Source organism: Oncorhynchus keta, chromosome 4, assembly GCF_023373465.1.
Source record: "Oncorhynchus keta strain PuntledgeMale-10-30-2019 chromosome 4, Oket_V2, whole genome shotgun sequence".
Lineage (NCBI taxonomy): Eukaryota > Metazoa > Chordata > Actinopteri > Salmoniformes > Salmonidae > Oncorhynchus > Oncorhynchus keta.
This window is the reverse complement of record NC_068424.1, coordinates 48,520,610-48,532,874: the sequence shown is the minus strand read 5'-3', so window position 1 is coordinate 48,532,874 and position 12,265 is coordinate 48,520,610. Positions and strand designations below refer to the sequence as shown.

Here is a 12,265-nt window from a genome sequence, read left to right as displayed (position 1 = left end):
AAGTTCTCTCACGTCACCCCGCTCCTCCGCTCTCTCCACTGGCTTCCAGTTGAAGCTCGCATCCGCTACAAGACCATGGTGCTCGCCACGGAGCTGTGGGGAACGGCACCTCAGTACCTCCAGGCTCTGATCAGGCCCTACACCCAAATAAGGGCACTGCGTTCATCCACCTCTGGCCTGCTCGCCTCCCTACCACTGAGGAAGTACAGTTCCCGCTCAGCCCAGTCAAAACTGTTCGCTGCTCTGGCCCCCAATGGTGGAACAAACTCCTCACGACGCCAGGACAGCGGAGTCAATCACCACCTTCCGGAGACACCTGAAACCCCACCTCTTCAAGGAATACCTAGGATAGGGTAAGTAAGGGTAAGTAATCCTTCTCACCCCCCTTCTCCCCCAACAAGATTTAGATGCAAGTGGCTGTTCCACTGGTTGTCATAAGGTGTATGCACCAATTTGTAAGTCGCTCTGGATAAGAGCGTCTGCTAAATGACTTAAATGTAATGTAAATGTAATGTAAATGGGGAGACACTCTAGACCCAAACTGCTACAGACCTATATCTATCCTACCCTGTCTTTCTAAGGTCTTCGAAAGCCAAGTTAACAAACAGATTATCGACTATTTCGAATCCCACCGTACCTTCTCCGCTATGCAATCTGGTTTCAGAGCTGGTCATGGGTGCACCTCAGCCAAGCTCAAGGTTCTAAACGTCATAATAACCACCATCGATAAGAGACATTACTGTGCAGCCGTATTCATCGATCTGGCCAAGGCTTTTGACTCTGTCAATCACCACATTCTTATTGGCAGACTCGACAGCCTTGGTTTCTCAAATGATTGCCTCGCCTGGTTTACCAAATGCTTCTCAGACAGAGTTCAGTGTGTCTAATCGGAGGGACTGTTGTCCAGACATCTGGCAGTCTCTATGGGAGTGCCACAGGGTTCAATCCTCGGGCCAACTCTATTCTCTGTAAACATCAATGATGTTGATCTTGCTGCTGGTGATTCTCTGATACACCTCAACGCAGACAGCATCATTCTGTATACTTCTGGCCCCTCTTTGGACACTGTGTTAACTAACCTCCAGACGAGCTTCAATGCCATACAACTCTCCTTCTGTGGCCTCAAACTGCTCTTAAATGCAAGTAAAACTAAATGCATGCTATTCAACCGATCACTGCCCGCACCTGCTCGCCCGTCCAGCATCACTACTCTGGACGACTCAGACTTAGAATACGTGGACTACCTAGGTGTCTCCAGATTTAATCCAAAATTAAATCTAGAATCGGCTTCCTAGACCGCAACAAAGCATCCTTCACTCATGCTGCCAAACATACCCTCGTAAAACTGACCATGCTACCGATCCTTGACTTTGGTGATGTCATCTATAAAATAGCCTCCAACACTCTACTCAACAAAGTGCCACGGTGCCATCCGTTTTGTCACCAAAGCCCCATACACTACCCACCATTGCGACCTGTATGCTCTTGTTGGTTGGCCCTCGCTTCATACTCATCGCCAAACCCACTAGCTACAGGTTATCTACAAGTCTCTGCAAGGTTAAACCCTGCCTTATCTCAGCTCATTGGTCACTCGTAGCACGCGCTCCAGCAGGTAGATCTCACTGGTCACCCCCAAAGCCAATTCCTCCTTTGGTCGTCTTTCTTTCCAGTTCTCTGTTGCCAGTGACTGGAACGAACTGCAAAAATCTCTGAAGCTGCAGACTCATATCTCCCTTATTAGCTTTAAGTGCCAGCTGTCAGAGCAGCTCACAGATCACTGGACCTGTACATAGCCCATCCATCTACCTACCTCATCCCCATACTGTATTTATTTATCTTTCTTCTTTGCACCCCACTATCTCTACCTGCACATTCATCTTCTGAACATCTACCATTCCCATGTGTAATTTCTATATTGTAATTACTTCACCACCATGGCCTATTTATTATCTTATCTTACCTCATTTGCACTCACTGTATATAAACTTCTTGTTTTCTTTTGTTCTACTGTATTATTAACTATGTTTTGTTTATTCCATGTGTAACTGTGTTGTTGTGTGTGTCGAATTGCTGTTTTATCTTGGCCAGGTCGCAGTTGCAAATGAGAACTTGTTCTCAACTAGCCTACCTGGTTAAATAAAGGTGATTTTTTTTATTTTTAAGAATGGTTGACTATTTCTGTTGTATTAAACCCTCTGAACACAGGCCCCCCAAACTCAACCTGGCTGGTTGAGCAGAATTCCGTATATATCAAGTGTCAGAGTAGGAGAGCTGATCTAAGATCAGGTCCCCCTTCTAATTAATTATTATTTAAAAAGGCAAAACTGGTCCTAGATCAGCATTCCTAAATATCAGCCTAGAGCCATAATGGTGATGGTGACTGCGGTCATCTTTTGTTGGTCAAGAGAAACCATGGATGTCTTAGCAGGTTCCGGGTGGCTGACTGAGGGGGTGAGTATTATTGGGAATCATGACTTGAACCTAACTTAATAGTCAGGCCTCTATCCCACCACAGGCCTCAACCACTATCTCACCATTAGGGAGAGGAGTATTAAGAAAAGAAACAGGTAAATCTCTCTCCCGCTCACACACGGTCTAGTGCCTGTCCAGTGAGGGTTCATTGGGATCTGTGGAACATTGGCTGGCAGAGGTCTGTGGAAAACTCACCAGCATACTTCAGGGACCTGGACCCACTGAAGAAACTCAGCCACAACAACGGCATTTACCACAGCAGGAAAGAATGTGTATGTTGATACAGCATCGGTCTGTAAAGTCTCGGACTTTGTGTAGCTTCTGTGTTAGCGCTTCCAAATGGACTTTGTATGTGTTCTGTGATCTAGTATAGACTAGCGTTGCCCTTCCCCGCTCTCTAAACCCTGGACTGCAGAGATGTGTACCAGAGATGATATTCCCACTGGCTGAGGCCCAGGAACAGAGCTCTGTATTTGACATCATAGTGAACAGGCACGCGCGCACAGGATAGATTCTGTTGTACAAAAGAATCCTCAGACACATTGTTATCCAAGTCGTTTTAATGGTAGCGGACAGCACACACACGATCATTTAATACACATTACCACAGTGATATCTCCAGAAACCAACTTTAACCTCTACTTTTAACGTCCATTAAAACAAGTGTAAAAATTCACATAGAAAACAAGCTCTTATAAAATGAAAAAAATTAAATATAATCTAGAAAAAAATTATAAAATCAGGCCAGAAAATGTTATTATTTTCCAGTGATGTTTTTTCAACCCTCCATCAACGTCCTTTAGAAAGACCACTTCAATAATAGGGACAGGATCACCTGAAATGACTCATCCGCACAAGGAACGTTGTCCTACGGTCGACACGTCATACTCTTGTTTCTGGCGAACAACTACAATCGAAGGGCTAAAATGTTTTCTCGTTGCCCCTTGACTGCAGTTGTTAAGTCACACAGACGCTGCGGTAACGTTGGTCCTTTTTTATACCTTTGAAATATACTGCAGGAAGCAACGATTCTAATCATGAAACGACCGCTCAGCTCTGCTGGTCAAAGCACAACAGCTTGTGCTTGGTTCTCGTCCAGAGACCTGAACAAACCGATCTCTGATCAGCGCTTACGGGAAAACCACAGTTATTCAAGCAGATGTTCTAACCGTTTGTGACTGACTTGAGATCAGCAGTAGGGATATGTCATGTTTGCATAGGGATTGGTATAGCATGGGTCAACTGACAGAACTGCTTATCATTCTCCTTGGATTACACCAACGTTGTGGCCGCAACATTTGCTGATGGTTACTAAATACAAAACCAGAGAAAGGCCAGACATTCAGCAACGGGTGTTGCAGTCTAAAGGCACACACACACACACACACACACACACACACACACACACACACACACACACACACACACACACACACACACACACACACACACACACACACACACACACACACACACACACACACACACACACACACACTCTCGTGCGTGGACACCCACTCGTGGACACACACTCGTCTCAGCACTTCTTTTGGGGCAGATCTCCAGTGTGCTGTAACTTCAGCAGAAAGACCACAGCGCTGTTTAGGAAATATAGCATTTATGATGACGGCAGACAGGCAGGCAGAACCACACAGTAATTACAGATGACAGAGCATGCCCAAGCACAAACTCACACACGCAGGCACGCACACAACATAGATGCACAAACAACCACTAACATCCACACACAAACGTAGCTCTGGACACACACAATTTCCTGCTTGTGGAGACGTCCTTTGAGAGATGCCAATAGGGCTCTATAGTCTTTATCACCGACATAGTGACTCCTCCCTGTGAATCAGAGAGAACATAAAGAGCAAGACCCGGGGAAATGAGATGAGGACTGTGGAACATGCGGGCCACGGGCGGGCGCACAAACACACTTCGACTTATCCCGTGGTCCACCCTGACCCAACACAAACTCCTATTGGACAACACGAGGGCTGACATGTGCAACTTGAAGTTGTATTGGTTGGCACTTGTTTCTTTTATAAACATACAGCAAGACAAACATACAGCACATTTGACAATAACAGAGCAACATTTAACAGGTTTGAAAGCAAACCTGGGAAAAAGCAAAGCCTGTCCTATAAAACATCAGGGCCTCCACATAGGTAGGACAGTCCAACCGTCCGGATTGGGAAATCCATCCGTGTCTGTGGGATTGTCTCAAGACGTACTTTAGAGAGGAGAGTAGACGGATAGATAGTGTGCGCGAGAGAGACTGATAGAGAAAGAGAGACAGAATGAGCGATAGACAGAGTGCAGTGGATGTATGCAGATGCCAATGCTTGACCAGACACTGTACGTTTATACGGCAGAGCAAGAGCCCTCCCTCAGCGTGGAAGCGACTAATAGCAAGCCAGCCTGCGAAACCCTGGGGGTGTGGTTAAGGTGAGAGCCCCGCACTCATCCATTGGCCCCTTCAGACCCAGTCTGTCCAATCCCCGTGGTCCTATGAAGGAGAGTAGGAGGAAGTTGCCGCTAGACACTGATCTAAGATCAGTTTCTGTATCCCTGCCCCCATGGTTAAGGTTAGGATATGGGTATGGTAGGCTGATCCAAGATCTGTGGCTAAGGGGTAACTTCAACCCGTTTTTAACTGGACCGTGATAGGCTTTCCTCTAAGAGATCATCTAGTGACCCCGCCCCCTCTATGCTAGGCTCCTCCTTCTGTTCGGCCTTGGTCTTCTTATTGAGTGGTTTGCTGAAGGAGGGCGGGGTGTCCTCCTTCATCAACTCTTTGGCCAGGATGTTCGTTACTGCATGACCAGCTCTCCGGTTGGCTGAAAAGAGAGAGAGAGAGAGGTCAGACTAGTCAGGGTTGGTCATCTGGCGTTAACAGACATGCGACAGACAGGGATAGTTGAGACGGGTCAGGTCCATTCAGGATGCAGTTCAGTACAGGGTAAAGACAACACGGCCAAACCAAACCTCTCACTGCAAACATCAACCAGGCGACGTCCCAAATGGCACCCGATCCCCTGTATAGTGCACTACTTTTGACAAAGGGGTTATGGGGATCTAATCAAAAGTAGTGCACTATGTAGGGAATAGGGTGCCACTTGGGATGTAAATGCTGAGAGAGAAGTGACTGACTCGCCACAGGCCAGGACAGGCTGTCTGGAGGAATACCTACTGTCTGCTGATTGGTCAACAGTACACACACATGCACAAGCATGTATTCTGAATGGTGATCAGGAGAAAGAACAAAATGCACACACACGAGACACATGCACGTATGCATGCACACACAGCAGTGGCGTTAATGTGAGCAAGGATTAGTGTGTGTGTGTGTGTGTGTACAGAACCCTTCACTACATGTGTCAGATAACTACTACACCCCATGATCTTGCTGGCATAGAGAGACAGAAGGAGAGGAAGTGGAGGAAGGAACAGAGGATTGGAGGTTGTGAGGAGGACAGGGAGGTGGGAGGGAAGAGAGAGAAGCAGGAAGGAACAGAGGATTGGAGGCTGTGAGGAGGAGGGAGGTAAGAGAGAGAAGCAGGAAGGAACAGAGGATTGGAGGCTGTGAGGAGGAGGGAGGTAAGAGAGAGAAGCAGGAAGGAACAGAGGATTGGAGGCTGTAAGAGAGAGAAGCAGGAAGGAACAGAGGGGAGGAGGGAGGTAAGAGAGAGAAGCAGGAAGGAACAGAGGATTGGAGGCTGTGAGGAGGAGGGAGGTAAGAGAGAGAAGCAGGAAGGAACAGAGGATTGGAGGCTGTGAGGAGGAGGGAGGTAAGAGAGAGAAGCAGGAAGGAACAGAGGATTGGAGGCTGTGAGGAGGAGGGAGGTAAGAGAGAGAAGCAGGAAGGAACAGAGGATTGGAGGCTGTGAGGAGGAGGGAGGTAAGAGAGAGAAGCAGGAAGGAACAGAGGATTGGAGGCTGTGAGGAGGAGGGACGTAAGAGAGAGAAGCAGGAAGGAACAGAGGATTGGAGGCTGTGAGGAGGAGGGAGAGAGAGAAGCAGGAAGGAAGAGGCTGAGAGAGAAGCAGGAAGGAACAGAGGATTGGAGGCTGTGAGGAGAAGGGAGGTAAGAGAGAGAAGCAGGAAGGAACAGAGGATTGGAGGCTGTGAAGAGGAAGGAGGTAAGAGAGAGAAGCAGGAAGGAACAGAGGAGGATTGGAGGCTGTAAGGAGGGGGAGGGATGAGAAGGATTGGAGGCTGTGAGGAGGGGAGGGGGCAGGAAGGAAAAGAGGAGGATTGAAGGCTGTGGGGAGGGGAGAGGGGGGGTCAGGAAGGAAAAGAGGAGGGTTGAAGGCTGTGAGGAAGGGAGAGGGGGGACAGGAAGGAAAAGAGGAGGATTGAAGGCTGTGAGGACGCGAGACGGGGGTGCAGGAAGGAAAAGAGGAGGATTGAAGGCTGTGGGGAGGGGAGAGGGGGGTCAGAAAGGAAAAGAGGAGGGTTGAAGGCTGTGAGGAAGGGAGAGGGGGGGCAGGAAGGAAAAGAGGAGGGTTGAAGGCTGTGAGGAAGGGAGAGGGGGGGCAGGAAGGAAAGGAGGAGGGTTGAAGGCTGTGAGGAAGGGAGAGGGGGGCAGGAAGGGAAGGAAAAGAGGAGGGTTGAAGGCTGTGGGGAGGGGAGTGGGGGGGCAGGAAGGAAAAGAGGAGGGTTGAAGGCTGTGAGGAAGGAGGGGGGCAGGAAGGAAAGGAGGGGATTGAAGGCTGTGAGGAAGGGAGAGGGCAGGGAAAAGAGAGGGTTGAAGGCTGTGGGGAGGGGGAAGGAAAAAGAGGAGGTTGAAGGCTATGAGGAAGGGAGAGGGGGGTCAGGAAGGAAAAGAGGATGATGGAAGGCTGTGAGGAAGGGAGAGGGGGGTCAGGAAGGAAAAGAGGTGGATTGAAGGCTGTGAGAAGGAGGGATGTGGGAGGGAGGAGAGAGGAGAAGGAAGGAACATAGGATTGGAGGCTGTGAGGAGGAGGGGGGAACAGGGAGGAACAGAGGGGAATAAAGAGACAGGAGAGGGGAATAAAGAGACTGGAGAGGGGAATAAAGAGACTGGAGAGGGGTATAAAGAGAAAGGAGAGGGGTATAAAGAGAAAGGAGATGGGAATAAAGAGACAGGAGAGGGGTATAAAGAGACTGGAGAGGGGAATAAAGAGACAGGAGAGGGGTATAAAGAGACAGGAGAGGGGAATAAAGAGACAGGAGAGGGGAATAAAGAGACAGGAGAGGGGAATAAAGAGACAGGAGAGGGGTATAAAGAGACAGGAATAAAGAGACAGGAGAGGGGAATAAAGAGACAGGAGAGGGGAATAAAGAGACAGGAGAGGGGTATAAAGAGACAGGAGAGGGGAATAAAGAGACAGGAGAGGGGAATAAAGAGACAGGAGAGGGGAATAAAGAGACAGGAGAGGGGAATAAAGAGACAGGAATAAAGAGACAGGAATAAAGAGAGGAGAGGGAATAAAGAGACAGGAGAGGGGAATAAAGAGACAGGAGAGGGGAATAAAGAGACAGAGGGGTATAAAGAGACAGGAGAGGGGTATAAAGAGATAAAGAGACAGGAGAGGGGTATAAAGAGACAGGAGAGGGGAATAAAGAGACAGGAGAGGGGTATAAAGAGACAGGAGAGGGAATAAAGAGACAGGAGAGGGGAATAAAGAGACAGGGAAGGGGAATAAAGAGACAAGAGGGGAATAAAGAGACAGGAAGGGGGAATAAAGAGACAGGAGAGAGGGTATAAAGAGAAGGAGAGGGGAATAAAGACAGGAGGAGAGGGGTATAAAGAGACAGGAGAGGGGTATAAAGAGACAGGAGAGGGGAATAAAGAGACAGGAGAGGGGTATAAAGAGACAGGAGAGGGGTATAAAGAGACAGGAGAGGGGTATAAAGAGACAGGAGAGGGGAATAAAGAGACAGGAGAGGGGTATAAAGAGACAGGAGAGGGGTATAAAGAGAGAGGGGTATAAAGAGAGAGGATGTGAGGAGAGGACCACAGAAACAAAAGAGGATGTGGCACATAACCAGAGACTCAGGAAAACACGGAAGAGTGAGAGCAGTGAAACGACTATATGAGAGAGAGCCAGAGAGCGAGAACGAGAGAGAGATGGAGTGTGGCAGATTGATAAACATGTCACATTGTCCACAGGGAACATTCTAGCCTTTTCTCCCTCCTCCTCTCCACTCTCGTCTCCAGCATTTGGCGGACAGCTGTGCTAAATCGGCCATTTAGAATGATATAGATCAGTGGGGGATTGTGGGTGTGTGTACTTGTGTATGCAAATGTATCAGAATTAAGAGCCATTAATCCTCAAGCAGCACCTGCTGCAAAACAACTGTTTGTTAACAGCAGTACATGCTGTACACTGTACGTGTGTGTGTGTGACATGAGGACCGAGCAGCGAGATGCAGTAGTGGGTTCTGGAGTTGACCTAGAATGAAGGCGGCAGTTAGTTCGACTCTGGTCATAGATGCAAACAGGCACACACACACACACGCAAATGCATGAACCATGGCTGTTAACCACATTACAACACACATTCACATGGTTCTGTTGACACACACACACACACACACACACACACACACACACACACACACACACACACACACACACACACACACACACACACACACACACACACACACACACACACACACACACACACACACACACACACACACACACACACACGTTACCGAGCAGGTCTCCAGCACTAGCTGTGACAGGGACAGCACTGAGTCTGGGGAGGAAGAGGAGGAGGAGAGAGCGAGAGGAGGAGAAAGAGTGAGGAGGAGAGAGAGGAATATGGAGATACATTAGAGGTTACGCAACTCAGTTCCTTTCACTTGTTCAGTGCTGGGGTTTACAGAGCTTCATCCCTGCTGACGAACGCAGGCCGCTGTGGCTTTAAATTAGCACCTCGCTCTCATCTACCCCAGGGTGTTCAGAACAGAGATCTAACGCACTAATGAGACATTATACAAATGACCCGATGCGGTGCAGAGCCAGTCCCAAAAACCCAACACAAGAATAACTTAAAAGGGCTGTCAACGCTCCTCTTCTCACACTCAAGTTGAAGAACAAAAAGAAAAAAGAAAGTTGGGCTGATGTACCACTGCGGTTCAGGAGCACAGCGAGCGAGAGAGGTGTCAAACTTTAAATCAGAGAGGAGAATCAGGGCGAGGACACTGGTTTGGGGGTCGGGGTAAATCAATTTGAGTTATGTTAGTAACAGAGCATGCTGTCAGAACAGCAGGTACATTTGTAATTGATCAGGAACATGTTCAGTTTGTGCCGATATCAACCGCAACCTTTAACCCGTATTTCTGAGTGAATGATTGATGAATATATGGCTTATGTTTGTCTCCTCCATTGTGTGTAACTGGTTCTTCAGTCAGAGTTGAGAGGCGAACCGGTTCCCTTCCCACCAGGAAACGAGATGTCTAGACCAGAACCCAGCACAATGCCTCACAACATGCTGCCTGTGATTACCTTCGTTTAGAACTGTGTGTATGTGTGGGACAGGGGAAATGGGGGCACAGACAGGGTGGTGAAAAGATCATCTGTTACACATTACACAGGAGTCTTCATAATTACTGCCCGATGAGGAAGTAAGACGTATTAACAGTGCCGGTGTGTGTTTCATTGTTTGTGTCTGCAGATGTGCTGGGGAGTGTGATTACGTGAGCGAGTGTGTACATGAGTGACAGAGAGTAAGTGTGAAAGGCAAAGCAACATGTGTTTAGATGGAACCGTTTTATTGTTAGATAGCCATGGTCTCTCAATATTCACAGATGCTCACAGCTGTGTGTGTGTGTGTGTCTGTTTGTGAGAGAGAGAGAGAGAGTTAGATCAGTGTATAGAGAGTGAGGGGACTATGATCATGTAGTTTTGACATGATAGTCATGAGGCCAGTATGTATGGTTGTTCCCAGCTGGAGCAGCAGCCAGCGGATCTGGTTCTAGAAGCTCACGTCGCCCCCCTCAGGCTAAACAGGGTAACACACAGCGTTCCCAAAACCAGTCCTCAGTGGCAGTGTGAGTCAGTCATCTGGGACGAGTGCTCTGAAAGTAGACAGGGAGCCCCACAGTCCTTTATTAGGGTCATCTCTGTTAAAAGGGCTGGCCTGCTGCGGAGCGAGCGCGTGTCTCTATTGTGACTGGCCCTTTTATGTGTCGCTCCATTGTGATTGGTGCTTTGCCATTCATTCTCTATTGTGATTGGTGGTATAGGGTGGGGTTATGACCTCGCAGATGGGCCTATAGTGATGTCTGGGATGCCTCATTGTGGTGCCGTCATTCCTTTAAATGAAAGAGGGACTAGTCAGGAGGTTGTAATTTCCTTAGAATGGCTGTGTGAGAGTCTATTTGGATAAGGTCTTTCACTCTGTGTCTAAGTGTGGGAGTGTGTGAATGTGTATACGTTAGTATCAGTATGCAAGCATGTGTGTGTGTGTTGGTATGCAATGTGTGAGGGCCTGCTTTAAAAAGAGCAGTGCAGACAGAGGGAGGACAGCTGTAGCACCTCTCCCCCAGAGACAGCCAGAGAGAGAGAGAGAGAGCAGAGTCCCAGGTCAGGGGTTAAAGGCCCCGCCCCCTCTCTGCCACTCTTCGATCAGACAGCCATGACACAATGACCATAGCTGTGCTCGAATACCCATACTAACATACTGTTTACTACATTCTTAATGAGTATATAACGCAAACTCGCCCCATTCCGTACAAATGTGCGCAACCGCGACATTCAAACGAGGCTACAAAGAAAACTAATGGGACTGTAGCGACTGTGTTGACTTCCAAATCTGGAGCGTGAACTAGGTTTCTATTCAAGCGCTGATCGACATGGTAAATGGCTCTATAGTATTGGAGAAAAGTTGAAAAAACGGGACGTGTCATGTCGTAACGTCCAGCAAGCATAAAGCAACTATTTCTGTCCTACAGCCTCTCTCCACCAGGTGTAGCACTTCTCTCATCGTTTAAAAACAAGAAACGGACAGAGACGGGGGTAAGGGGGGATACTTAGTCATATTTTGCATCGTCACTGCAAGCGATCACTACTCTCAAAAAAACGGTTTACTTCTGAAGATCACTTTAGCGCCGCCCTAAAAACCCCATTCAAATTCGACACAAACCTTCAAATAGGTATGAAATGACACATTATATAAACTCTTTATAGTGTTTTATTTACATTTTAGAGGCGATAAGGTGATAAGTTGGACAGATCGAGTGAAAAAAAATCTATTTTCCCACACGATATCTCTCCTTCTCACTATCACGCATCAGTTTCGCTTTCCCACCTGCCACTTTTAAAAAGACCCGACAGGGCTCAATCATGCAGAAACGGGCAGCGTTTAGGTCATGTCATTCATTTTGTTAGCAAGGGGAGAAAGTGTGCTTTACAATGGTATTGACATTACAGTTGATCTGGAAGTGTTACGTTTTTGGGGCGCTAAAATACGGTCAATTGTACGGACCAAGGCGATGTACAAAAGTGAGTGAGTTTACGTTAGCTAGCTAACAACATACCGGTACATACTGCTGTAATGATACGCTATGTGGTTCGTAAGGACAGCGTAGCCAATGTAACGTGTAAGGTTACTTATTTGAAAAGTCATTACTTTATTACATTGCTCAACATGACCTTAACATTCGTCATAATTAATTAAAGCAATGAATTTGTATCCGCTCTCGTGCTTCGACTGCATATTTTCTACCAGTTTCTTCAAATCTCGAAACGATGCGAAGCCACGCCCATTTCCTGAAGAATTGCATTATGGGCCCTAAAGTACGGAAA

General features: G+C 47.7%; 1 protein-coding gene and 1 long non-coding RNA gene across 6 annotated transcripts in view; one reads left to right on the top strand and one right to left on the bottom strand.

The window, feature by feature from the left end:
• Positions 1–3,014: 3,014 nt before the first annotated feature.
• The window catches only part of LOC118378460 (protein diaphanous homolog 1), a 140,464-nt gene continuing 131,213 nt past the window's right edge, over positions 3,015–12,265 (bottom strand). For 3 of the 4 annotated variants that reach the window (XM_052508032.1, XM_052508034.1, XM_052508052.1), the window contains one exon: positions 3,015–5,318. In XM_052508032.1, coding sequence (XP_052363992.1) covers positions 5,131–5,318 — 188 coding nt within the window. In that variant the 3' untranslated portion in view covers positions 3,015–5,130. Of the gene's footprint in view, positions 5,319–9,168; positions 9,213–12,265 lie in introns of all 4 variants that reach the window. The other variant, XM_052508042.1, reaches the window with a different exon arrangement.
• On the top strand, positions 5,949–7,018 carry LOC127923889 (uncharacterized). Of its 2 annotated transcripts, none has more exons than XR_008116048.1 (3): positions 5,949–6,078; positions 6,160–6,324; positions 6,566–7,018. It is a non-coding gene; the product is annotated as an uncharacterized LOC127923889 (long non-coding RNA). The 2 variants fall into 2 exon arrangements; XR_008116046.1 differs by having other exon boundaries at positions 6,160–6,379.